Below are 27,951 nucleotides of genomic sequence, written 5' to 3'. Positions count from 1 at the left end.
CACTTAAATAGGACCTGCCTGACAAAGTGAAGTAAACCAAAAGATCCTCAAAAGCTACACATCATGTTGAGATCCAAAGAAATTCAGGAACAAATGACAAAGAAAGTAATTGAGATCTATCAGTCTGGAAAAGGTTATAAAGCCATTTCTAAAGCTTTGGGACTCCAGCGAACCACAGTGAGAGCCATTATCCACAAATGGCGAAAACATGGAACAATGGTGAACCTTCCCAGGAGTGGTCGGCCGACCAAAATTACCCCAAGAGCGCAGCGACGACTCATCCAAGAGGTCACAACAACCCCACAACAACATCTAAAGAACTGCAGGCCTCACTTGCCTCAGTTAAGGTCAGTGTTCATGACTCCACCATAAGAAAGAGACTGGGCAAAAATGGCCTGCATGGCAGAGTCCTGTCAGGACTATACAGTCAATGTATTCTTGAAGTTCTATCGAAAATGCAGGAAATAGGAACAGTTTATTTTTAGCAATTTTTGAATTCACTTTAATAAAACATAAGAGGACAAAACGAAGAGCTAACCTAAATTATTCTGATGTCCCCACTATCTAACTCCTTTTCCAAGTCTTTTATGGTGGTTGTGAGATTGTGGATTTCTTCACTGATAATCTCATTTTTATTATTCAGACTTTCCAGTTTCTTCTTTCCCAGTTTTAGTTCATTAAACATTGCCTTTTCTTCGTCATCCAAAAGCTGGTGAATATCCTTAAACCCAGCCTTGATTCGATTTTCCAAATCCGGAGCATCATACTGAAAGGATTGACATTAAAAACACCAATAAATACATGTTAATGCATACTCTCTGTACTATTGTAACAATTATAACTTGCTAAGTTACTATATTAAAGGTGCATCAACAAATTTTTAATTTGTGCAATTTCATTCATACATTTTCTTATGAGCAGCTTATGCCACAGTGATGGTTATGTTTAGGGGTAGGGTTGGGGGTTCATGCACACTTAAGAGTGTTAGCAGGCATTTGTCTGCACATTGAACACTGTCTTGAGTCACCGACACTCCAGTACTGCTCAATACAGTCTCTGCAGAAACTGTGGCCGCACAGAAGCACCACAGGACGATCAAAAACATCGTGACAAACAGCACGCAAAAAGTCCGCATCGCAAAACGGACGTTAGACGCCATTTCTTGCACCCCTAACCCAATTCACTCACATGCCTCGTGGCATACTCACGAAATCATCCACAATTTCTGCGCAATTTTATATATATATATATATATATATATATATATAATTAAACCGTAGGCCTACGACAATACAGTTACAATTATACATGAAGACAAGAATAAAGTTATGAATGATGAACACAGCGATAGTTTTCATAGCTTTAAAATTAGCAGGATCTTGGATAGTTTCCACACTACTTATCTAAATCAACTTTGAAAGAAAATAGAGGTTTAGAGCCAGTAAAAATTTTTTTTTTTTTGAATGTGAAATTTAGCTAACAGAAAACATAAATTAATTGCGTAAGTTCACAGAACCCGTTTGATTCATTTACGAATTGAACTATTGGTTCAGTCGGTTTTAAACTTTTCTAGTCTCGAGATTATTGGAGAAATGGAGACTAAATGTGCATTCTGACAATGTAATTTATAACAATCCATAAAACACAAATAAAACGCACACAAAATTGAAAACGCGGCTAATTACTTAAGATACTGTATATTCTTTATTGTATAAGAGTTTGTAACAAAATTTGATGATTTATAATTTTGTTTTGATGCTACTAATAATACACTCCCTCAGGACATAAAACATTTCAGCTGCTCAGAATGTACTAAACACATACTAAACATTCTGCAACAGCAATATAATACAAATAATAAACAGTATCAGTGCATTCAACAAAATAATACTCATAAATACATAATGTGTAGCTGCTAGCTCAAAAGATATACTCCATTTTACACGTGACTGTCCAACAAGCATAACTAACATCCCAGTGTGTGACAAACACTTATATATCAAGAAAGCTATAAAAACAAGAAAACGTAATTAAAAACAAGTCATCAGAGACAGTTTATAAAACAAAGGCGATTTTCATTTTCAATCCTTCTGTCCATCTGTTCATGGTTCTGAAAAGCTGTTAACTATTTGATTTTATTTAATGGCAGCAAAAACATTCCCCCCTACATTTGGATCATGAACAGAGGAATGAAGTCACTTGTATTTCAACACTTTGACACCAGCAGACAGATGTTGCACAGAGAAACTAACCGATCTGAAAGTATAACAATAATTCCAAAAGATGCAGTTTACACAATCAGAGAAAATGTTACATATTAATGTGCATATCATATCGTTTTTGACCTAGTGTGTTTCAAACAGGCCACACTGCTGAAATGTATTGCGTTTTTAAGTGTCAGGACACTGGGACTTTGTATACTTTGTAAAACTGGGACGAAATGCTACATAATGCTAAATATATATATGAGCTCATATAGCAATGAGCACTGAGGGTGTGTACAGTGCTTCACAGTATTCAGTGTTTAGTAAGGCACTTGGATAGGAGAAGCAAACAAGATATCAGGTCTGTTTTAATGCAATAGTTCTTCATTAGGGATGTTAACAGGTGTAAGCACGTACATGTTATTTATCAAGAGTGAAATAATCTTAGTTGACTATTTCTATAATTCACTACAGTAACTGACATCTGACCAAAGCTAAAAGCATCCGGACATTCTGGGTAGACCTCATGGGTTATGCTAGGCTTACTGATGTATGAGAAGTTATATTCTGCTTATTACTGTATATCATTAATATATATTCTGAATGAGAAAACGAAATGAGAAGACAGTTTTGTGCATTCCTGAGTTCACTGACTGTATCTGACCTCATGACCCATTTCAGAAGCAAAACACTGCGCACAACAGTGTCCTGCAAATTATTTAGATGGTCTCAGCTGTCTGGGTTATTTCATAGCTGCATTATTTGCTCCTGGATTACTTCTTTTCCTCCTCTGCTGGGCCCTCTTCAGCAAATACATTCCTGTCTCCAGCGCCGGTGGGGGTCGTGGGGATTTGCATTGAACTGTCTGATATCTGAGACAGAGTGTCTGCGTCTTGATCTGAGTGCGCTTCATGGACTGGTGAGTTGGGCGCAGCAGAAGAAGAGATGGAGTGCTACATAAGAAACAAGTGAAAGAAATATGTTTGAAATAAATACTTATTTTAAAATAAGTAAATATAAATATAAACACTTATTAAAAAATAAGTAAATATAAATACTTATTATATATTACAAATGTTTTTTACAACTATATATATACAGTTGAAGTCAAAACTTTACATGAGCCAAGTCGCACATTAGCTGAGCTCTGTATATATTACCGTCTTTTACTGTTGTTCATTTTCTTTTTTTTACATTTGGGGTAGTTTTTTTGTTTGTCGTTGGTCTGGAAATGTCACACAGTCGGAAACTCACTTATCTCTCACCATCATCCTTACCAATTAAGAAGAAAACAAAACCAACAGCCGCGGCGGGCAGAGCCGACATTGAAGACAACATGGCGGTCACTCTAAAGCGATTTGAGGACATTTTGAAGACTGAATTAGCAGAAATGCGCACCAAATTCGCCTCTCACATGACTACAATCCAGAATATATGCTCTAAAGTTGACTTTTTAATCAGGGAACACACTGGCAGTCTGGATGTCCTCGAGCAGCAGGTGACTGATTTACAGGACCGCAGCAGACGCAGTAATCTCCGCCTGCTGGGACTACCTGAAGGGGACGAGAAGGATGACACGATCGGCTTTCTGAAACGGTCTCTGCTGATTTGGATCCCATCATTTGCGGGGAAAGATATCGAGATCGAACGCACGCATCGAGTTTACTCCAGAGCTTCAACGGATCTCTTCAAACCACGAGTGTTTCTCTTCAAACTGTTATGCTACGTCGACAGGAATTTGATTCTTAATGAAGCAAGACGCCATGGTTCTATGAAAGCGGTTGACGGTGCGATGTTGAGCTTCTTCCCCGACTTCTCTCCCGCGACTGCAAAGAAGCGGAGCTCCTTCAGTGCAATACGGAAGGAATTGAAAGAGCCAGGTCTGCAGACCTTTCTTCTGTATCCAGCTACTCAGATCGTAATGAAACACGGCGAGACCAAACTAATACACTCACCGGACGAAGCGCATCAATTCCTGAGCTCCATTCCCGTTCCTCATTCTCCTGGGATGGACGTGGCATAAGTGTTTGATAATAATACAGAGTGACTCGAATTCTGATTCACTAATCTAGAACTTCATGTGACAATTGCTACTGGCAGTTCTTCATGTAAGCAAGGAAACTTGGTATCACTAATGTACAGTTTTCAATGTACATGATACAATTATTTATGTTTGTTTCGTTATGGAAAGTATACATACTTTTTTTTTTTTTTAACTCCACTTTATCACTTGTGTGAATTCGAAGTTATCCTGTTCTCTTATAATAGAGCTAATGGTGTTCTAAAGAATTGTACTGGCTGTCATGTTACTGTAACTGATTAAGACAGGGGAGGGCTGCAGCCTGGGGTTTTTACCCCAGTCTGTAAAAGTTTTATGGGATGGGTTTTCTCTATGTTAATGGGTTTTTAAAGGCAGACTTGAGTTAATTCATTTGCAGTGGTATAACTTTCTCTCATTTGTTCAGTTCACTTATTTGTTTGATAGTAATGACTGAAATTAATATAATAAGTTGTAATGTCAATGGTTTAAACGGACCCCATAAACGTACAAGTTTTTTTTTACAACTACTGCAAGGAAAAAAATGTACATTGCTTTGATCCAGAAAGCTCATTTGTGGCTGGATTATGTTCGTGGATGCAATAATGGGTATTGCGAGGTGGTCTCTTTTGCTGCGACTGGTGTTGATAACTGTTTGAAGAAATTTAAATATTTCCACTTTAGACAGAAATGGTGATAATGCTGACAGAATTGCCTGTACATCCCTTTATGGAAAGTAATTCTCCCTGATCCCAACTGATAATTCTGTTGTTTCTGCTTCAGTTGCTCTTTTCTCCTCGTACAATCATGCAGACCATTGTTGTTTTTGTATTCATGTTATTTTTTTTGTTTCTTTTCTTGTATTGTATTTTCCTTTTTAAATAATAATAAAAAAAAATTGTTCACAAAAAAACTTTACATAAACCTTTCAGAATCTGCATAATGTTAATTATTTTACCAAAGTAAGAGGGATCATACAAAATGCATGTTATTGTTTATTTAGTACTGACCTGAATAAGATATTTCGCATAAAAGATGTTTACATATAGTCCACAAGAGAAAATAAGTTGAATTTATAAAAATGATCCCGTTCAAAAGTTTACATACACTTGATTCTTAATACTGTGTTGTTCCCTGAACGATCCAAAGCTGTGGTTTTTTTGTTTAGTGATAGTTGTTCATGAGCCCCTTGTTTGTCCTGAACAGTTCAACTGCCTGCTGTTCTTCAGAAAAATCCTTCAGGTCCCACAAATTCTTTGGTTTTCCACCATTTTTGTGTATTTGAACCCTTTCCAACAATGACTACTTGATTTTGAGATTCATCTTTCCACACTGAGGACAACTGAGGGACTCATATGCAACTATTACAGAAAGTTCAAACGCTCACTGATGCTCCAGAAGGAAAAACCATGCATTAAGATCCGGGGCGTATGTAAAGTTTTGACTTCAACTGTATATATATATATATATAACTATATCTATATATATATATTTTTTTATTATTATGTTAATTACATTTAAATCAATTTTGTTGGGTCAAATTCAAGGTATGTACCTGCGAGGAGACACTCAATCTGTTGGTCCTGTCTTTAAGTTTGGACCATGTTCCTTTCATTCCTGTTTTCTCTGTCATCTCCAGAGCAGCTTTTAACAGTTTGGGCGTCTCGGTACGAGGAGGAATAATCGGGATGGGTTCCTTTTCTTCCTCTTTCTTCTCAGCAGGCTTTTTATCCTTCATCACCATTTTCCTTACGAGCAAACAGCAGGTTACGCATTATTTGAACAGAAGCTAGTGCTGGAAAATTACCTGGTGAAATGCTAGTGAAATATCGTTGATTCATTGTAGTGGAAAATGGAAATAAAAATTGGGAAATGCTTATGGCTCATTATTTTCCTTCCAGTAGTTGCACTCACCTTGCTTTCTTGCGCAGCAGTTTCTGGGACTCTGGATAGTGCACCATGATCTCATTCAGGTCCCTTTTGGTCAAGATGAGGAGGTTAGCAAAACCACGTGCTATGACATTAGCTGTCCGCCGGTTTCCTCCACCCACAGCAAGCAAGCTTTATTGGAGAAGAAGACATGAACTAAAAGCAAATTTGACTGAGTGATTTTATACTGACAAAACTAGATATTGCAGCCCTTACCTGACCTCTCCAAACACAGCTCCTGCTTTCAGGGTCACAAACACCGTCTTTCCATCAGGACCACCAACTACCTGGACTTCCCCTGCCTTTATAATGTACATCTCACGACCCACTTCATCCTGTAATAAATAAATTAATATATCTCTAACTTTATTGCTATAATAAACTGATTTTTCTGCACAAACACAAGTAACATTTGAAGGTCTGTTATGCAGGCTAAAAATCTTCTTTATGCTCCTTGCCTTCTTGCAGACATAGTCTCCTGGAAGGTACACCACTGATCTGAGCCTCTTCAGCATATCAAAGATCATCTGTCTATCACAGCCCTGAGAAAGACACAATGATGCAGATAAGGAATACAGCAAGGAAGTCAAGACAGGTTAAAGATTTAAATAAAATGTAGCTAACCTAAGGCAGTTACAATTGTAAAAAACAAGGCCATGTACTTCAGTGATTTAAAAGCAGAAACGTAAAGTCTTTATTTATGCACATGACTAAATACTATTAACTCATTCATATATGTATCAATTATCATGAGAATCTAACCAGTAAAGCCGGTTTCGTGATTAGTAGTAAATCACCATCACCTGCTTTGAGATGGAGCGGCATTTACTACACAGAGCCGTAGTTCACTGACAAGCTAGGCAATATCACATTCATAATCGAAGGCGATTCGTATATCCAGCCTCAATGATTAGTCCTGCTACTTATCGATTCGATTCATTACTAATTCGATTTACTACTATTTGATTTACTACTAATCACGAAACCGACTTTACTGATGAGATGTGCATGATAATCGAATTCGATTAATTGCACAGCCCTACCAAATATGGTGACCCATACTCGGAATTTGTGCTCTGCATTTAAGCCATCCAAGTGCACACACACAGTTATGAACACACACACACCGTGAACACACCCCCCAGTTGGGGGTTCGGTGCCTTGCTCAAGGGACTCAGCTCAGTTATTCACTTCCCCCACCGACAATTCCTGCTGGACCTGAGACTCGAACCCGCAACCTTTCGGGTTACAAGCCTGTAACTTTATCCATTAGGCCACGACTGCCCCATATTATATTCAGTTATCTATCTATCTATCTATCTATCTATCTATCTATCTATCTATCTATCTATCTATCTATCTATCTATCTATCTATTTAAATATATTTATTAGATTCTTACTGTATTTATTAGAATTTAAGGATAATTTTAAGTTTTAGCACTTGCCTGGAAGAGTGGCACTTTACTTATAATGTTGTAGCTGATGTCCACTGCAATATCCAACCTCATCTTGTCGGGTAGTTGATCTAATAGCTCTTGTTCATCTGCATAAAACCACAAAATGTCCATTTTTATCTTAAGTTATCAACTGAGCATTATGGATGAACGTCTGTAATGTATTTTGGCGTCTTATGGTCTTACCCAGCATGCCTTGGGATTGCCACGTGTAGCTGTACCAGGTTTTCACTCTGTTCTGCACATCTTTAGGGATGCGGTAGGAGGCCATGTACTTCACTGTGTTATCCACACAGGCACGATAGTTTGTCTGAGCCGCAGTTGCTGCACCAACAACATCTCTCATCTGACACAACACAAGCCTCAATCAATGATATTAAACACTACTAAAAACCAATCAGTGGATGCCTTTCACACAATGATAATGGCCTTACCTGACCAATCATGATGGAGAACACAAACACTCCAGTAAAGTAATTGATGAGCTGAAACACAATCTCAAAAAGTGTTGTGGGTCCTGGCAGACCACCAATGGTCAGCAAAGTCTTCACAGCAAAGTAGTAGCAACGAAAATAACTGAAAAAGTCACAACATGAACATAAACAAATTAAGTGCATCTCAAAATATAAACTTTGAAAATATCATGTTTAAAGATAAAATTTAAAGGGGTTATAGGAGAAAAATATTATTATATATATATATATTTTTTTCAAATATCACCATGATTTTTAAACACGAGTAAATTAACATATGTCTTCCCACATTTAAAGTGCATCCGGAAAGTATTCACAGCGCTTCCCTTTTTCCACATTTTGTTATGTTACAGCCTTATACCAAAATGGATGAAATTCATTATTTTGCTCCAAATTCTACAAACAATACCCCATAATGACAACGTGAAAGACGTTTGTTTGAAATCTTTGCTAATTCACAGGCTTTCACAGTATTCATAGGCTTTGCTCAATACTTTGTTGAAGCACCTTTTACAGGCACCAATTACAGCCTCAAATCTTTTTGAGTATGATGCTACAAGCTTTGCTCATCATCATTTGACAATTATCTGCCATTCTTCTCCTCACCCCTGCACCTCTCAAGTTCTGTCAGGTTGGATGGGGGCAGACGCACATTTTCAGGTTTCTCCAGAAATATTTGATTGGGTTCAATCCCAGGCTGTGGCTGGGCCACTCAAGGACATTCACAGAGTTGTCTATAAGCCACTCTTGCTGTGTGCTTTGGGTCATTGTCCTGTTGGAAGGTGAATCTTCTGCCCAGTCTGAGGTTCTCTATGCTCTGGACTGGGTTTTCATTAAAGCTATCTCTATATTTTGGTGCATTGAGCTTTTCTTCTACTCTGATCAGTCCCCCAGTCCCTGTCACTGAAAAACAGCCCCACAGCAAGAGTAGTACTCTGCAGGTGATGAGCAGAGCTGGTTTCCTTCAAACATGATGCTTAGAATTGAGGTTCATCAGACCAGATAATCTTGTTTCTCACAGTCTGAGGGTCCTTTAGGTGCTTTTTTGCAAATTCCAAGTATGTTTTCAAGTGTCTTCACTGAGGAAAGCATTGAGTTTGGCCACACTGCCATAAATCCCAGTTCGGTGGAGTGTTGCAGTTATGTTTGTCCTTCTGTAGATTTCTCCTATTTCCACCTATGATCATAGAGCTCAACTAGAGTGACAGTGCTCAGTTTGGCCAGGAGGCCAGCTTTAAGAAGAGTCCTAGTAGTTCTAAACTTCTTCCATTTACGGGTGACGGAGGGCACTGTGCTCATTGGGACCTTCAATACTGCAGAAATTTTTTCTATACCCTTCCCCAGATCTGTGCCTCGATACAATCCTGTCTTGGAGGTCTACAGACAATTCCTTGGACTTCATGGCTTGGTTTGTGCTCTGACATGCACTGTTAACTGTGAGACCTTATATAGACAGGTGTTTACCTTTCCAAATCATGTCCAATCAACTGAATTTACCACAGGGGGACTCCAATCAAGTTATAGAAACATCTCAAGGATGATTAGCGGAAACAGAATGCACCTGAGCTTAATTTTGAGTGTCATGGCAAAGGCTGTGAATACTTATGTTCATGTAATTTTGTCGTTTTTTTATTTTTAATAATTTTGCAAAGATTTCAAACAAACTTCTTTCACGTTGTCATTATGAGGTTTGTAGAATTTTGATGAAAATAATGAATTTAATCCATTTACGAATAAGGCTGTAACATAACAAAATGTGGAAATAGAGAAGCGCTGTGAATCCTTTCCGGATGCACTGTACATATTAATGACTATGCAGCAGTTTGGCCTACTATTATGAACAACCTTATGTTGTGCATAATAGTAGAACAATTTCATCAATTTCAGCCAATCATAACAGGTCATTTACATATATAATTATTAAAGGTACAGGAGCAAAACATGTTAAACTGTTTTTGGTTCCAAAAAAAACTGGATTGGCTGTAAACGAAAGCTAATAACAGAACTGATTAACTTACCTATTGCCTGTCCCATCATAGGTCCATTCTGAGAAACCCAGACCTTCATACGAAGAGCCCCAGTAGTACAGACAGGCATTGCAGTGGACGGCATACAACAAGTAGGTGGTGGTTCGAATAACTCTGATAAATGAAATGAGAGATATAAATGGGCCTAAACACTCCAAATAAAAAGTTCAACAAATTCTCAATAGAAAGGTTTATAGAAGATAACAGCTAACCTGTAAACATAAGGGTTGGTCAGTATAGCTTCCAGACGCTTGTTGAACTCAAAGAAAGACATGAACTGCACAAAGGAAAGACACATTAAAGAATTAGCTAAGTTCATCATGGACTGATCTTTCTAAAGTCCAGTTAGACGGTCAGAGTAGCAGCTTGCCTTCAAGATCCTGGGTAAGCGGAGAAGTGGATTAATCCCTGTTTTGAAGTACAGAAGCTCCAGAGGAAGTAGACTGACCACATCCAGCTGCAACACAGGAAATGAGATCCTCAGACTACAGAATGTGTCCAGTACCTCAGAGCATCAAATTTAGTGAGTCTGAAAAAGTCCAAATTTGTATTTTATCAAACGATAAACAACATAAATGTCTCACTACCTTGAATTGCACAGCTTTGATGTAGTTATTTCTCATCTCTTTCTTGCCGGTCTGAAAACAAATATTTTTCAAAACACAGCATGAAAAAAAAACATTAATTTTTCTCTAATATTTTGCTTGTCTTTGCCTATATTTACCACAAGGTCTCCATGACGCACAAACTGCAGTCTGGGTTGAAAGGCCAGAATGTCCAGTATGTAAACAGAATCACATAAGTAGTCTATCAACAGCCAAACATGGATGTTATCCGGTGTTTGATATGGAAATGCCCAACGCACAGGAATCATCCACGCGTTCCAGTTAAACGCCAAAGACACGCAAAAAAGCCAAAGTACGTAGCTCAGATCTACAGGGAACACAGAGCAATGGAAGATTACTAAAATGGTTTATGGAAAACAAATATTGTGGTGCACGAAAATGTTTTATTTAAAACCCAAAATTTTTTTAGAAGTTGCAATGTTTAATTTTAAATTTATTTGAACTTGAATGATTTAAATAAATTAACAAATATAAATTAAATTAAATCACCAATGTGCACCAAATGTATCCCTTTAAACAAAAGCACTTCATTTTTTCTTTTATTTTATCATTTATAAACCTGATGCTTAGTTACCAAAGGCTAAAGTTTAAAAATGAGAGAGGAATGTGAAGCATAGGAGGAAAAGGGTGGGAGAACAGAACAAAAAATGAAGGAAAATCAGTAACTGATCGGATTTATGTGCGAGTATGGAAAACCAAGACAGCTAAAATGTAGACAGTTGTAGTCTTCAGGATTACAAAGAGAGGAGAGGAGTGCAGGAGACGGGAGAAGTGCTCACTGGTGAAGGGGTCGATGCTAGATGGAAAACGATACTGCAGAAGCCGAACAATCCTGGATTGAGTTTTCACTTTACAGCACAGGAGCTTTGTTTTCTTCTCTTCTTTCTCAGCAGGGGCCTCGGGTACCTCTTGCTCTGTTTTCTGCTCTGCTGAAGGTTCTGGAGGAGGAGGAGGAGCTGGAGCTTGCTTAGCTGGGGCTGTTCATAAAAGACCATATTATTTGGTACATACACTTTGAAACTATAATAGCCCTCAAAAGTATGTGTACACTTAAGTCGCACATAAAATGTATGAATTTCAACTTGAAACTTAAGTGGCATGTGCAAAGAATGATGATACAGCATTTCTCCACAATTGTTTTTTAACAACTAGCCCCAACTTTAATTAGGAACTGAAGCCCGGTACACACCAAGCCGACGGTCGGCTGTAGGGCAGTTTTTGTTCGTCGGCCGACTAAGTTTTCTCAGTGTGTTCCGCGCCGTCGGCTGAAGTTGGTCCTCGTCTGCTTTTTTTCGGCCGATTCGACATGTTGAATCGGTGTCGGGGCTCGTCGGTCAGTCGGACCATCTGATCATTCTGATTGGCTGTTCAGCTGGCGAACCAGTGCACGAGAAAAGTGCAGAACGGACATGCTATTTGGCCATTGGGTGTCGAGCGTCGGCTTGGTATGTCAGGGCAACTTTGGACCCAGATGCTGCCAACGTGAGCCTGCTTTCATCGCCACTAGTTTGTCGGTGTCGGCTTGGTGTGTACCAGGCTTAAGTTCATTAAATAACATTTGACAACCACCAAATACTTTTTGTCTTGATTAAGCACATTATATGTATTGTTTGTCAACAAACTCATTTATAAGAAACAATTCGCTTGAAATTTTGCTAGCATCTTCTGACATTCTTTTCTAATTAATACTCACAGGCAGGTGGTGTTTCATCATCCGAGTTATCTGGATCAATCAGCTTCTCTTTGACTCGCTCTGTTCTCTCTTTGAACAGCTTGACCAGCTCCTGTAACCTCTCATTTACTACAGTACTAGTTTGGCTGGCTGAAGAGGCTGGCCGTTGATTTAGCCTGAAGACAGAAGATAAATACTACATTTAAAAAAAAAATCACCAAAACAATTCCATATTTATATACAGGTCCTTCTCAAAAAATTAGCATATTGTGATAAAGTTCATTATTTTCTGTAATGTACTGATAAACATTAGACTTTCATATATTTTAGATTCATTACAACACAACTGAAGTAGTTCAAGCCTTTTATTGTTTTAATATTGATGATTTTGGCATACAGCTCATGAAAACCCAAAATTCCTATCTCAAAAAATGAGCATATCATGAAAAGGTTCTCTAAACGAGCTATTAACCTAATCATCTGAATCAACTAATTAACTCTAAACACCTGCAAAAGATTCCTGAGGCTTTTAAAAACTCCCAGCCTGGTTCATTACTCAAAACCGCAATCATGGGTAAGACTGCCGACCTGACTGCTGTCCAGAAGGCCATCATTGACACCCTCAAGCAAGAGGGTAAGACACAGAAAGAAATTTCTGAACCAATAGGCTGTTCCCAGAGTGCTGTATCAAGGCACCTCAGTGGGAAGTCTGTGGGAAGGAAAACGTGTGGAAAATGCAGCACAACGAGAAGAGGTGACCGGACCCTGAGGAAGATTGTGGAGAAGGACCGATTCCAGACCTTGGGGGACCTGCGGAAGCAGTGGACTGAGTCTGGAGTAGAAACATCCAGAGCCACCGTGTACAGGCGTGTGCAGGAAATGGGCTACAGGTGCCGCATTCCCCAGGTCAAGCCACTTTTGAACCAGAAACAGCGGCAGAAGCGCCTGACCTGGGCTACAGAGAAGCAGCACTGGACTGTTGCTCAGTGGTCCAAAGTACTTTTTTCGGATGAAAGCAAATTTTGCATGTCATTCGGAAATCAAGGTGCCAGAGTCTGGAGGAAGACTGGGGAGAGGGAAATGCCAAAATGCCTGAAGTCCAGTGTCAAGTACCCACAGTCAGTGATGGTCTGGGGTGCCATGTCAGCTGCTGGTGTTGGTCCACTGTGTTTTATCAAGGGCAGGGTCAATGCAGCTAGCTATCAGGAGATTTTGGAGCACTTCATGCTTCCATCTGCTGAAAAGCTTTATGGAGATGAAGATTTCATTTTTCAGCACGACCTGGCACCTGCTCACAGTGCCAAAACCACTGGTAAATGGTTTACTGACCATGGCATTACTGTGCTCAATTGGCCTGCCAACTCTCCTGACCTGAACCCCATAGAGAATCTGTGGGATATTGTGAAGAGAAAGTTGAGAGACGCAAGACCCAACACTCTGGATGAGCTTAAGGCCGCTATCGAAGCATCCTGGGCCTCCATAACACCTCAGCAGTGCCACAGGCTGATTGCCTCCATGCCACGCCGCATTGAAGCAGTCATTTCTGCAAAAGGATTCCCGACCAAGTATTGAGTGCATAACTGAACATAATTATTTGAAGTTTGACTTTTTTTGTATTAAAAACACTTTTCTTTTATTGGTCGGATGAAATATGCTAATTTTTTGAGATAGGAATTTTGGGTTTTCATGAGCTGTATGCCAAAATCATCAATATTAAAACAATAAAAGGCTTGAACTACTTCAGTTGTGTTGTAATGAATCTAAAATATATGAAAGTCTAATGTTTATCAGTACATTACAGAAAATAATGAACTTTATCACAATATGCTAATTTTTTGAGAAGGACCTGTATTGTTCTTGTGTTTCCCAAAGCACATTAAAGAACATCAACATAATTTGCAACTAGCCTATATAAGTAATGTGTTTTGTGCCACATTTTCAGCAAAGTTTTCATGCATTCATGTTAATTTTACATTTTAAAAGAGTATTTATTTATTACCCGTCATCTGCACTTGTGATGCTACTCTGGCTTGGCCATGCCCGGACTGCAGTTTCTAACTTCGCCTCTTCCTCATCATCCTGTGAGTAAAGTCTCTTGCTGTAAGAAGACAACAAGAGTGTGTTATGATGGGGCTCTACAGGACTAATCACAAAAATAAAACAAGTTACAATAAATGCACTGAAAAATGAAATGAAAAAGAACCCTCTGATATGGTAAGTAAGGTAATGGGAAAGTCTTCACATACTTACTAATATGCACACAAATGCACAAAATGAAGAGGAGAATATGGAGTGGATTGTTCTGAGACTTATTTAAAACATCTTACATCTTGGTCCAAATTGTCTGTGGTTTTCTGTCTCTGCATACACTGTTTGCATCCAGTGACATGTGTATGTATGTGCGTAAGTGATTGTGTGTGCACAGACAACAGAACAGAAAAAAAACAAAACATAAAATGTATATCAATATTTGTGTATCAGCTGGGTTTTTCACAGTTGAACTTAATTCAATGCTATTGTTAAGTATCAGGTATCAGCCTGAGTATCAAGTTTCCAGATTTTCTCACTGTACATTTGTAAACCCTGGATTAATATTATGATTTGCATATTTATGAGGGCAATAACATTGATTGGATGAGAACAGCACACATGGCTTTAAGAGTTTCCCTCAGACAGTGGGAAAAGTGGAAGTTTCTGTAAAACATGAAGTATAGTTTGGGCTTTATGTTTATAGTGCAAATGTCCTTTATATTCACTCTTTAGGCATGGTGACATATACCATTGTCTGAAATCCAACCATTCCAATAAGAATCCATGTGATCTGGAATTTCGCATGAGGGTTCAAGTTGTTCACATGAATTCACCACATTACTTCTTGATTTGAAAGTGACTTATGGTAATGCAACATTGCAATATACATTGCTACATTGACAAAAAAAACTATAGATCTTTTTGCCTGTGAAATATTGCTAATGTAACCACACTTTTGTACATCCATTGATTAATCAAACGAGGCAGATTTACCTGGTCCGATTGGCTTTACGGGCACCAGGGACGGTGAGGGTTTTGAGGTTAGGGTCCTGTGGGTTTATTATTGGTGGTATGGGGCGAGATCGTCTTCCTCCTTTCCCTCGGTCGGAGTCGACATCTTCGACATTCACAGCCGGGTGCACACTCAGTCTGGAGCTCACTGGAGATTACACGATAACCGATAAAGAAACACACAAGAAACTTTGACACTGACACCTTCAGTAGCACCCTCTTCAAGGCTTACCTTGAGGTAAAATGGACCTTAGCGAATAAGGTCAATGGTTGGAACATAAAGAGGTCACTTTGGTCACTACAGGGACCCACAACCTAACATTCTCTAAGTCACATTTGGCAGCAAGGCATAAGAAAAGCAGACTAGTCTAACAAAAACGGCGACAGCGTAAATCACCTGAGGGTCTAGCAGAGGTGGGGTCATCCTCAATGTGGAAGGCAGGGTTGGAGACGCCTGAAAACTGCCTGGAAGGGGTGATAGGTGGCAGACGGGGGTAAGAGGGCACATTGGGCAAGTCTAGGACGGAACTTGGGGAAGAGGGCGAAGGGGTACGGGGGGAATGGAGCGGGAACTGGCGGACGAGACGGTCCAGCTCCAGATCCCTACTCTTCTGCGGTTGCTCCTTGGGCATCCTGATCCGGCTTAAGTTTGTTGAGACGACTTTGAATGTTAGAGTAGCACTGCTGGGCACACTGTGGAATGCTGGATATCTTTTGTGGAATGCTGGATATTTTTTGTGGAATGCTGGAGAGTTGTTGCGGAATACTGGAGACCTGTTGTGGGAGGATGGAAAACCGTGGAATGCTGGTCAGCCTTTGTGGAATGTTGGATACCTTTTGCGGGAGGTTTGAAATTTGTTGCGGAATGTTGGACAGCTGTTGTGGGAGGCTGGATAACTGCACGGGGAAGCTGGGAAAATGAGGAGCACTAAAAAGCGTCTGGTTTGGGAATTGTGGGGTGATTTTGGAGAATCGCTGGGAAATTTGTTGCGGTAGCTGTGCCAGTTGAGGAGGGAGTGACGGCAGCTGTTGGGTGATTTGAGAGAGAGCAGGGGGCAGATTGGGCATGGAAGGCACTTTAGGCAAAGTGACACCGATGTCTGTCAGGAACTGATTGAAGTTGTCAAGGGCCTGTGGTGCATATGGTACACGCATGAAACATCTCTTCAGTGCATCACATCTGGAAGGGACTGTGGGGACAGCAGCACATAGTCAAATATATTGTGTGTTACATGAAATGTGTACAATATTTGATGCTCTGTCATATAGAACATCTGGTTCCCCAGTAGTGCACAACACAACGAAAAAGTCACAAAACAACACATAGGACTAATTTCATTGTGTTGTGCTAATTCCATTGTGTTGCAGCTTGTTTCCATTGTGCTGTGTTAACTTCATTGTGTTGCGGCCTGTTTCCATTGTGTTGTGCACTACTGGACCACCTTATGAACATTCTGAGAATAATGTCCAAAAATGCCAATAACAGTGGCCCCAAAATGTATTGACTTAGATAAAATATCAAACCAAGTGACATTTATATAACACAAGAACACTTTTCAAGCAAAAATATTCACAATTTATTTTTTGCCAGAACTCAATGGAAAGGATTTTTTTTCTGCTAGCCTAGTCGGGTTATTCAGGGGGGTAATGGGGGGAAGGTTAGGACTATTCCAAGGGCCCGACGAGAGAGAGGGAGGTCCAGGACACTTTTTTTTAACCAAAGGTTTTCATTCTGTGGCTTTTTATCATGTTAGCATCAGTGTGTTTACATGATCTATTATGAATGACTGAAATGAACACTCACCACTGCTTTCCTCTTCAAGAGCTGTACTCTCCACCTACATAAAGCAAAATAATACTAATATGAGACATTTATTTCATTGCAACAGAGAGGCAAAAATCTGCAATAATACCAAGGAAAAAATATGATCACTGCAGTACTATACTTTATTCAGTCTAACTCCAGAGGGAGTTTTATGTACTTGGTGTACACACTGAATAATAAGCATGTGTGAAAAGTCACAAAAGTAAAACAATGTAAGCGAGATAAAGCCGGAGGACTAACAAGAAGACCTAGTCCAAGTTTAAAGCTAGATGGTCATTATACATGAATTACCGGTGAATCAGTTCGTGAAACAGAGGTGCTGGTAATGGACTGAGGTTGCTGAGTGATCGGCTCAGGTTCTTCTTCGTCTTCACTGGAGTCCCTGGGCTCCTCCTCGTCGTGAAGCTCCTCAGGCTCTGGTTCCTCCTGTAGAGGTGAAGAAGACTTGAACTCCTCCACAGGGGTTTGAACTATGAACGCAGTGTCTACAGCCTCTGCCTCTTGTCCTTCTGGAAGAAACTCCTTAACTGGAACTTGACACCTGTGTATACACAAGGCATGACGCAGACATCAGCTATTATATAAACAACAAGCTAATCACATCGGTAAGCAACTAACACATTTGTGTCAGCTATAAATAAACTCACATATGCACAATTTTCGCATGATGGAGCAACAACAGACTGAGGTGTGTCTGTTTTGATTTCCAAAAATCTCTGGTTAATTTTAAACATTTCCAAAATATTATAAATATATAAACTAGGCTATAAGCTGGTTTGACGCGTTACCGTCGTGTTGTTATAATGAACTTACTCTGAAATCAGACGCGGTCTCTGAGCGCATCAGGTAACGCAGTGTCCATATCGATCCATTTTTGTGCCGTTTGTTTATAAATTAACGCAATGGAAGTTGTATGATATGTTGACGCTATTAACTAGAACTATAAAAATGTTCATTTTGGAAGTGAGGAATCTGCGCCATCCTTCACAGAGACTAGGCAGAAAACAAGCATCAGAGGCGCTATTAGTTACTATAGCAACCGCAGAGGGGGCACCGTGCGCCTCTATGGGATGCTATGCGGTTGCCAGGACACGACATAATATTGAAATATTAAGCAGTGCACCGGAAATGCGTGTATTGTAATTATGTGTGGCCATATTGTTATAAAACACTGACATTGCCTACAAATACAGAGAAATACAAATAAAACATGTTCCCAACAAAGAAAGCATGAGAACAGTTGATAGAAACTATGATAAAAATTTGTTCTATCTTTTTTTTTTCATATGTCTTACTCTGAAATTTGATCCCGTATGACTTCTATATCACTTTCCTCTTCCTGCAGCACTTGTAATCTGTGACACAACAAAATTCAAGTTATTAAGGTTTTGGTATGCATATCTAGGATGTTACCAAATATTTAATATTAGAGGGACAAAAGGTGAAATTTCTAGAATTGGGCACTGAAAAACAAACAGTTGTGCTGCTTAATATTTTTGTGGAAAACATACTTTTTTCAGGCGTCTTTGATGAATAGAAAGTTCAAAAGAAAGCACTTATTTGAAATATTTTGTAACATGAATAAAACTATATAAGTTTTGAATCTTACTTACTCTACCCTTTGAGTGGTAATGAATCACAATTTCCACAAAATATTCAGAAGCAAAAACTGTTTTGAACATATTTTTGTCTGTATGCATGCATATAAAGTATATACATTTATCCTACACACAAAGAGGGATTGGTCTGATTGATTATTTGTTGGTGTGCATGAATTACTCTTGATCAACATCTTCTGGCTCTTCTGCAATGGTCTGAATGCCAAACCGGGCCTGTGCCAACTCCCTGACAGCCATCTCTGCTGTCTGCCGTGCCACCTCTTCTGCCATTCGAGCCATCACCAGACGCTCCTGTATCAACCTGCACCAGAGAACAGCATCACAATTAAGCCTTGTTTTTCACTCTTAAAGGAACAGTAGACCCAAAATTGAAAATGTACTCACTCTTAGGCCATCCAAGATGTAGTTGAGTTTGTTTCTTCATGTGAACAGATTTGGAGAAATTTAGGATTACATCACATGCTCACCAATGGATCCTCTGCAGTGAATGGGTGCCGTCAGAATGAGAGTCCAAACAGCTGATAAATACATCACAATAATCCACACAACCCCAGTCCATCAATTAACATCTTGTAAAGTAAAAAGCTGTGTGTTTTTAAGAAACAAATCCATCATTAAGACGTTTTAACTTCAAACTTTTGGTCAAAGTCCATACTCCATAATAATGCCTTTTAGTGAATTGCATTCAAAATCTACCATCAAATTTCTGAAGAGCACATTTGGACTGTTTTTGCTTGTAAATAGTGGTTGATCTGAGCATATTTCTTCCCGGATTCGGAAGAGATTACTTTTTTAAAGGTGAAAGCGATATTATGGATAGAGGACTAGTATTTTAGCTGAAAGCAATGGTTTTAAGTTAAAAAGCCTTGATGATGGATTTGTTTCTTACAAACATATAGCCTTTTGTTACACAAGACATTAGTTGATGGTTTGTGGATTATTGTGATGTTTTTATCAGCTGTTTGGACTCTCATTCTGACGGCACCCATTCACTGCAGAGGATCCATTGATGAGCAAGTGACAATGCAAAATGTCATCAAATCTGTACTGATTAAGAAATAAACTCTTGGATGGCCTGGAGGTGAATAAATACATTTTTGGAAGAACTCTTCCTTTAAGTCTATTACATAAAATACTTGTCCATCAGCTGCCACTGTGCTTCCAGCAAGAGAGAAATGTATTACCTTTCCTCCATAATAAATATGGCGGTGTCCTCCGCCTCTCTCCTGATGTTCTCGATCAAGGGCGTCCATCGTGCAGTTTGGGTCTCTGCGTCCTCCACTTCTATGTGTGCTTGTGAGGGTGTGGTGACACTCAGTGGAAGAGATTGTTCCGGTGACCAAGGTGTTTGAGTTTGGGACTGAGGTTGTGAATTTGGCTGTGAATTTATTGTTGGACATGTTTTTTCTTGAGCCTCATCTTCAGAGTCAATCTCCTCAAGAATAAGGTCTGCAGGAGCTGACCGAGCACTGCCTGCTGAAGACACAGCCATGCTTGAGGACTGTTTTAAAACTTCACATTAGAAACCAAAAAAAAAATGTCATGTCATGTTTATTTTCATTATTGTGCTGGTTTTTGTCCTCTTAAATGAAATGTGATTAGGTATTTTTGAACAGAACAGTTATCCAGGTCAATAATTTACTTTTGTTTTGCTTTAATAATTCCTTTACTTTGAACATTTCAAACATCAGGACACATTGACATTTGATTGCTTAGAAAATAGGAAACATCTGTAATAAAGGCTCATTATAAAAGGAAATATTTAAGATGTTTCTTTCATAAATTCTCATTTATTTTATTACTTATGATTATTTACTGTGGTTGAGAGCAAAGTTATCTGCATGTGTTTTTCCAAGGTATTTTATTATTGTTATTATTAATATTATTATTATTATTATTATGCCAATAGAGACTGAACCCTTTACACATGAGTGCAATTATTTATTTTCCTTTATTAATGGAATGCATTAATACAATATTACATTAAGAATATAAAATATTAATATACATTAAATATATACAGATTAAATGACAATAAATTAAAACATAAAGTTTACACTACTGTTTAAAGTTTGGGGCCAGTAAGATTTTTAAGAAATTATTCAGCAAGGATATTTCTTACAAAATATTTCTATTTTAAATAAATTCTGTTCTTTTGAACGTTCTATTCATTAAAGAATCCAGAATTGTTTTTTTTTATCTTGGTTTTCACAAAAATATTAAGCAGCACAACTGTTTTCAAAATTGATGATAATAATAATTCTTGAGCAGCAAATCAGCATATTAGACTGATTTCTGAGGGATCATGTGACACTGAAGACTGGAAGAACACTGCTTAAACTATAGGTTTTCACAATATTTCTATTTTTCCTGCCTTGGTGAGCATGACAGACTTCTTTGAAAAACATTTAAAATAATCGTACTGACCCCAATCTTTTGAACGGTAATGTACATGTCTTAAAAGCAGCCACAATTATAAGTCAAGGCAATACAACTTTTTCTCTTTTTAAAATAATGTGTTCTTTCTACTCTTTTCAGTTGAGTACATTTTTAACACATATTAGGGAAACTCGCAGTAAAATGAATGATAATTACATCTCACGAGGATCATAAATGTTTTAAGACAAGTACAGTCAAGCCAAACTAAATGTCAGTTTCTAAAGACCACTGCAACAGCAACAACAAACACCCATCTGAGAGATGCCAGCTATTCATACAATACTGAGAGTCTAATTTTAAGTTAAACAGAAATGTTATTAAAAATATATGTTTTTGGCTATATATACAGAAAGTTAAACAAAGGTTATTAAAAATATATTTGTTATACAGTACAGAGAAAGTCTGGCATTACATTCAGTAGATTTTCATAGCTGCCTGTTCATTCAAGAAAGCTACAAAGTCACTGTTCTTCTTCAAATGCATCTGTTTCCACTGTCCATTTGTCTGTGACTGTGTAATGCTGTTGCGCTCTCTCTCCTTTTGTTTAAATGGTTCTCAGTGTCCTCTCCCCTGTAACAGAAGGAGAAGATGGACTGAGTTATGAGTTTGTCCTACACTGCAACAGAGCCGCTCACCCTGAAGTTTTTCTACTTGTATTTTGATGTCTCACAGAGTGGGTCATGTTGTTACCCATGCAGTGATCTTTGTGTTTTCATATTCTACTGAAACCATGCTAGAGTTTCCAGGAAACAAACCGAGTTTGTTATTAAAAACTGTGTAAACAGTGTTGAAAGAGGAACATCTTACTCACCATTTTGCCCAATCTTCCCATCCTCCTGGTGGAAAGAAAGGGAGTCAGTATCGAGAAACAGAAGCTAATAATGTCAAAGCTGTACTCCTCACTTACCAAACATCCCTCTTTGTTTTTGAGCACCGGTTGTGGCACTGAAAGGCCCAGACCCTGAACAATCCAGCCCACCATACTGAAAACAAGAAGGACATGAAGTGGACATCTATGCCAATTTTCCAGTAAGCAATTGTGAAAGAGTGCATCAAATTTGACGTGACTCACCTGGGAGTTTTTGAATCGATCTCTGTCATGCTGGTTATTGACTCTGGAGGAGGTGAATAAACTGAACCAAAGCAAATATTAAGCTAAACAGTTACAGTCTTTAAAATAGTGCTATATTCTGTATCATACGGATTGAACAATACCTTTGTTTGAGCACTGTGATGACCTTGGCGTGGAAGAACTGGAATTTGGGGGTCTGGTCACATGGTGTGGTATAGCGTTCTGGAAGCCGCTCTTTATCCAGTTCATTACACTGTTCACACATTGAAATAAGCAAGTCATCTACATTTTGGATGGCCTGGGGGTTGGTAAATTTAAATTTTTGTGTGAACTATTTCTATAAGTCTCTAGATTCAGGTGGCTATATGATTTTGAGTATGGATAATAGCAATAAAGATGCTTGTCTTAGCAAACACCTCCACTAAACTTAAGGCACCCAATTTGCACCTAACAATATCACCTTTGCCCCCGTGTGCTTCACAGAATGACACTCACTTAGGAGGGAACTGAGCGGCTGGTTCCACCTCCGACATCTCGTCTTCTGACACCAGCTCTACTACTGGTATATGTGCCAAAGGCTCCTGATCTGGTGTAAGAGATACACAGTAATAAATGTATGAAGTTTTAGTACTAAACCCACCACAGATTTAATGCAGATTTAATGCACTTAATGCAGACTGACTGATACACACCTGGGAGGTCCTTTGTCTCAAAAACCTGAAATAAATAGAAAAAGAAAATAATAAAATTATTCATTGTGATTTTCAAGAATTCAACATTTTTAAAATGTAACATATAAAGCCACTATTTATAATTCGAATGAATTAACACATTTTATGATAATATATAGTTTTAGACAAGTGAACAAACGATAGTGATATATTATTAAATAGTTTTTTTTTAATTAATATTAAATGCATTTTATGATTTTGTTTACATTCCTAAATATATATTCTTAAGAATATGTTACATTTATTAAATATAATAAATATGAATCAGTTAATCATTAATTTTGAATGAAAACAGAAAGCATAAAACAAACAGCAGAAATGTATTCATTTTCAAAATTGTTAAAATGTATCATACAAAGTTACTATTTATTAACTATTTACTATTTACTATTGATTATTATTATTATATTGTCTTGAACTTTTCTTTTTTTAGATATACATCAGATATGTAAGGTTTCAAAATTAATAATAATTATATTAAGATTAATATATTTTATTTAATTGTTTTCTAAAATATAAATACATGTTTTTGCTTATACTCTTAAAAATACATATTTTTTAAATAAGAAATATTAGAACATTAATCTGTTGTTAAATCTATGTATTGTAAGCTTTTAATCCTATATTAAGGTTAGATTATTTTTTCTATTTTTTGGTTATTTCTACTATTCTGATAAAAATAAAGTATTGTACATAGTTTTCTAACCTCTGTGACTTCTTCAGGTTCTGGAGACTCGTCATGTATATATTTCTCATCAGGCTGCGGGACCACCTTTCCAATTCCCTGTGAGATCCAGCCAATAACTCCAGCCCTGGTAGAAAGAGAGAGCTCACTGTACAGCCTCCATGCTGTCAAACAGACTTCATGCACAATGATTCCTCAGTGGACTGATGTTCTTGACAAGAATACTATTCATTGCCTTACCTGTCCTTAGAACCTTCATCATGAAGTGACTGAAAAATAAAAAAATAAATAATTTGCTTTGAGTGCACATTAATATACAATACCAAATGTTAATAAATATCAAACTATTTTAGTTGACATGAAATCAATACTTTAGCATAAGGGTTGGCTCTCGTAAGAAGAGGACTCCCTGCAGGTTGGGGCAGTGTGCTTGCAAAACCGTTGGAGATCCAGTTCAACATACCACTCTGAACACTGAAACAAACAGATTTCAGCATGTTTCATGTCCAGACAGTCAGAGAATGTCTTTTGTGTACTTTACAAGACTCACCTGTCCTTTGAGGTTTGAGATGATTGGTCTTCCTCCCTGCCTGTTTTGGTTGAATTGAACTTGTCTGCATGACAATAAGAGAGACAGACATTGTGCATTATTATTCTATATTTTGATTGATTTTATAGTACTGCAGTATATTTGGACAGTGCTACACTTTATATCAGTTGGCCTTAACTATATGTACTGAACCATTTGATAATATATCCTCATTATGTACTGTAGCCTACATACTTGTTTTGATTTAAAATACTTGCACTTCTACATTCCTATAACTATAACCATAATGCAACCTTTACCCCAAAACCTAATCATACCCCACACTCATTAGTAGTAAATGTGGGAATTTTGCAGAAAAGTAGTAGTCTTGTTACTATGTTAGTAGCTACATTGTAAGGCCACCAAATATAAAGTACATTAAACCTAATAAACAATCATGTTGCAACACATTAAATCAGTAAGAGTGCTGTAAATGTACCTCGATTTGATGTTTTTCCATTCTTCAGAGGAAGATTTAAGAGAATTAGAGGTTTATTATATGAGAGGAGTTCAATGCAACAGCAAGACAACAATATATGAGCATCATTTTTTATATCTAGTGATTAATAAAAGTTACATTCAGATTAATTTTTGGGCTTTTTAACAGAGTGGAAAAGGGAATGGGTTTAGAAAATGTTTCAAGCAAGATTCGAAATTACATTATCCACATGAGCACTATAGCTCATCAACACTAGACCAGGGGTATCAAACTACAAATAACAATATAAATTTAGAGTTCATATTTGTAAAACACTTGCATTTATGTAGGTCATGACCCCATTTAGTGTCAATCAGATTATTTGCACTGTTAAATACAGTCACAGATATTTGTGAGGTGTGCATTATGAGTCCATGTTAATGGGCTTGTGTGTTTACCGCAGTGATCGCCTCCTCCCCCAGATCCTCCTGTGCATCGGGAGGATGTGGCACGACCTTCACCACCCAGTTAAACATCCTGAGGGAAGGAAAACTCTGTTAAATCAATAAATACACACTAATGATGGAATACACTATGGAAAAATGCCATAAACTCCCATTGTTTGAGTCAAAGGGAGACAATCTTAACCTGAAATAAGTTACAGTTAATTATGTTTCATCCTTGTCAAGCTTAACTTAAAACCCAGGACCCTCCTTCAGAGCTAATTCTTGTGTCATATGCTTTAGTCGACAATATTTAAAAGGAGTTGCTTCATCCTTGGGAAAGCCCAATGAAGTTTCTATTAGGGTGTTTTTTCCAGGGAAACCCCATAACAGTTTCAGAAATAGAATGATGTCACATTTGCCACATCCCTTAGAAAACACAAGAGGTTTGATAAGCTTGATGGAGAACAATGAAAGTGTGTTTTTGTGGGTCTGCAGACTAGTTCTCATGACAGGCTCGCTCTAAAATCTAAAATTATTTTGGACCCAATTGTCTTACATAAAATATGATGTTATGAAAGACCCGGTATGGCAGGCCCAGTATATGGCAGCCATTCAAACGATTAACAGTCGGTTGCATAGCAAGTGGTGTTCAGGAAGTCAAGCAAAAGTAATTTAATCACTTTAATCACAATTGATATTTCACTCTGTCCATCTAAATATTTTGCACAAAGCAAAATGAACCAAGCAAGATACTAATCACCTGTGTTAGCATCTAAAATGGTGAAAATACATAAATAAATGCAATTCCAAGTAGTTGCTTTCTTTTTGATTTGTGTTATAGGAAAACGTTAATTTTTCAACACTTAACTTATGCTAAAAGTTTGCTTGCAGGTTATATTTTTACATCTTATTTAAACGTACATTCATTTGTTAGTTTGTAAGACTTTACAATAACAACATATGTGTTAGTTTATGTTAATGCAATAGAAACAAATTATTGGCTAATGCTAATTTATAAATATATTATTGTTTATTCTATTAGTCCCAAATGTATTAGTGTATGTTTACAACCTTAAATTTTTAAGAATGTATTTGTAAATACTAAAGCTTTGGTATTTAAATATTAAAGGTTTGGGGTCATTAAAAAAAAAAAAGAAGAAGAAGAAATTAATACTTTAATTTAGCAACAAATGCATTAAATTAATCAAAAGTGACGGTAAAGACCTTTACATTGTTACGAATAAAAAAGAAAAAAAAAAGAAAAGTGCTTTGTAAAATTTTCTGTTCATCAAAGAATCCTGAACAAATGTATCACGGTTTCCACAAAAAATATTTAGTATAACAGCTGTTTTCAACATTGATCATAATAATAAACATTCACCAAATCAGCATATTAATGATTTCTGAAGGATCACATGACACTGAAGACTGGGGTAATAGTAATTTATCACAGGAATAAATACAATTTTTACACTATAAGATTTATACATTTTAAAATTCTAGTAATATTTTTTTTACCATATATCTGATTAAATAATGCTGCTTTGGTGAACATAAGAAACTTATTTCAAAAACAAACAAAAAAAATCTTACTGACCCCAAACTTTTTAATGGAACAAGATAAACAGAAATTAACAAGCAGAATTAATAAATGGTGTACGATCGCGTTAACTACCATGCTAAACAGCATTAATATATAGTCTACAACCTTGTTGTATAATGTTTAACTATTTAAAGTGAGTCCTCTTGAAAAACTTTCAGAAATGTAATTTTACTTGTGGTAAAAAGGATAGACTGGCTAATCCTAAAACACTCATCAAATCTAAATCACTACTTCCTTTTAGAGTGCCATCAGCATGCTAAATCATGCTAAATAACAGATTCCAGACAGGAAGACAGTTATTATAATCAAGTTTTTTACCTGAATGTTAAAAGTGGTTGGACATTCCGTGGGGATTGAGACCATTCAGAGCGGACTTCAGCAATCTGTGTGGATTAGGACTGCGGCAGCACTGGGCTAACGGGATTAAATCTTGAAGGACAGTGCTACCCCTCATAATACTACACTTAAAAACAATGGGAGCTGTTAACCAGGTTAAAGTTATAATGTGAAGAAATTGATCTACGTAATATAAAAATAGTGCATTTCTCTATCGTTCCCTTTGAAATGACAACATATCTAAGAAATATGTTCATTTCCTTAAGAAAAGTGTGAAAATTAGTGGTATTTGTCCATGCAAAACGTTTCAGCATGATGCTAAACTGCTCTAAGTGGTTGCTAGGGTGTTGCTATAAGGTTACTAAGGTGTTCTGAGTGGTTGCCATGTGATTACAAGGGTGTCCTGGGTGGTTGATGCCCCGGTTCAAAAACATCAAAACATTAAATCCAGAGTTTGCTTTAGCATACACAGCTAATAATATAATGTATTGTCAATATTATGTAGTATGAGGGCTAACATAACTGCTGATAAATAAAAAACTAGCCTACGTCATCAGTTCCCATCTTCTGAGATTAAGCCTGTAGCTAAACTACGGATATAAGTATACTACATAAAGAAAACATGTTCTCACACCCAATTAATAAGATTTGTGTTACATGTAATTAACTTATCAGAGCTGACAGCGAGAGAAATAATAATCCAGAAAGCTAATTCATGATAC

General features: G+C 37.5%; 1 protein-coding gene across 1 annotated transcript; it reads right to left on the bottom strand.

The window, feature by feature from the left end:
* Positions 1 to 1,684: 1,684 nt before the first annotated feature.
* Positions 1,685 to 25,380, bottom strand: LOC306867010 (uncharacterized protein; the record flags this gene model as incomplete). The annotated part of the gene is made up of 35 exons (XM_079412477.1): positions 1,685 to 3,157; positions 5,798 to 5,990; positions 6,157 to 6,303; positions 6,388 to 6,506; positions 6,630 to 6,713; positions 7,618 to 7,715; positions 7,813 to 7,972; positions 8,061 to 8,202; positions 10,118 to 10,240; positions 10,339 to 10,403; positions 10,497 to 10,583; positions 10,714 to 10,764; positions 10,851 to 11,059; positions 11,532 to 11,729; positions 12,446 to 12,600; positions 14,424 to 14,522; positions 15,449 to 15,614; positions 15,864 to 16,240; positions 16,329 to 16,597; positions 17,583 to 17,832; positions 18,587 to 18,646; positions 19,071 to 19,211; positions 20,095 to 20,383; positions 22,161 to 22,185; positions 22,257 to 22,332; positions 22,422 to 22,482; positions 22,565 to 22,674; positions 22,917 to 23,007; positions 23,114 to 23,138; positions 23,859 to 23,964; positions 24,078 to 24,106; positions 24,209 to 24,311; positions 24,388 to 24,451; positions 24,866 to 24,887; positions 25,303 to 25,380. 35 exons carry the CDS (start codon positions 25,378 to 25,380, stop codon positions 2,978 to 2,980), a joined length of 4,452 nt encoding a protein of 1,483 aa, XP_079268603.1. The 3' UTR covers positions 1,685 to 2,977.
* Between the last annotated feature and the right edge of the window lie 2,571 nt (positions 25,381 to 27,951).

Source organism: Barbus barbus (assembly GCF_936440315.1).
Source record: "Barbus barbus genome assembly, chromosome: 48".
NCBI lineage: Eukaryota > Metazoa > Chordata > Actinopteri > Cypriniformes > Cyprinidae > Barbus > Barbus barbus.
Note: the sequence above shows the minus strand (reverse complement) of the source record. Positions and strands in the feature narration are given on the sequence as shown.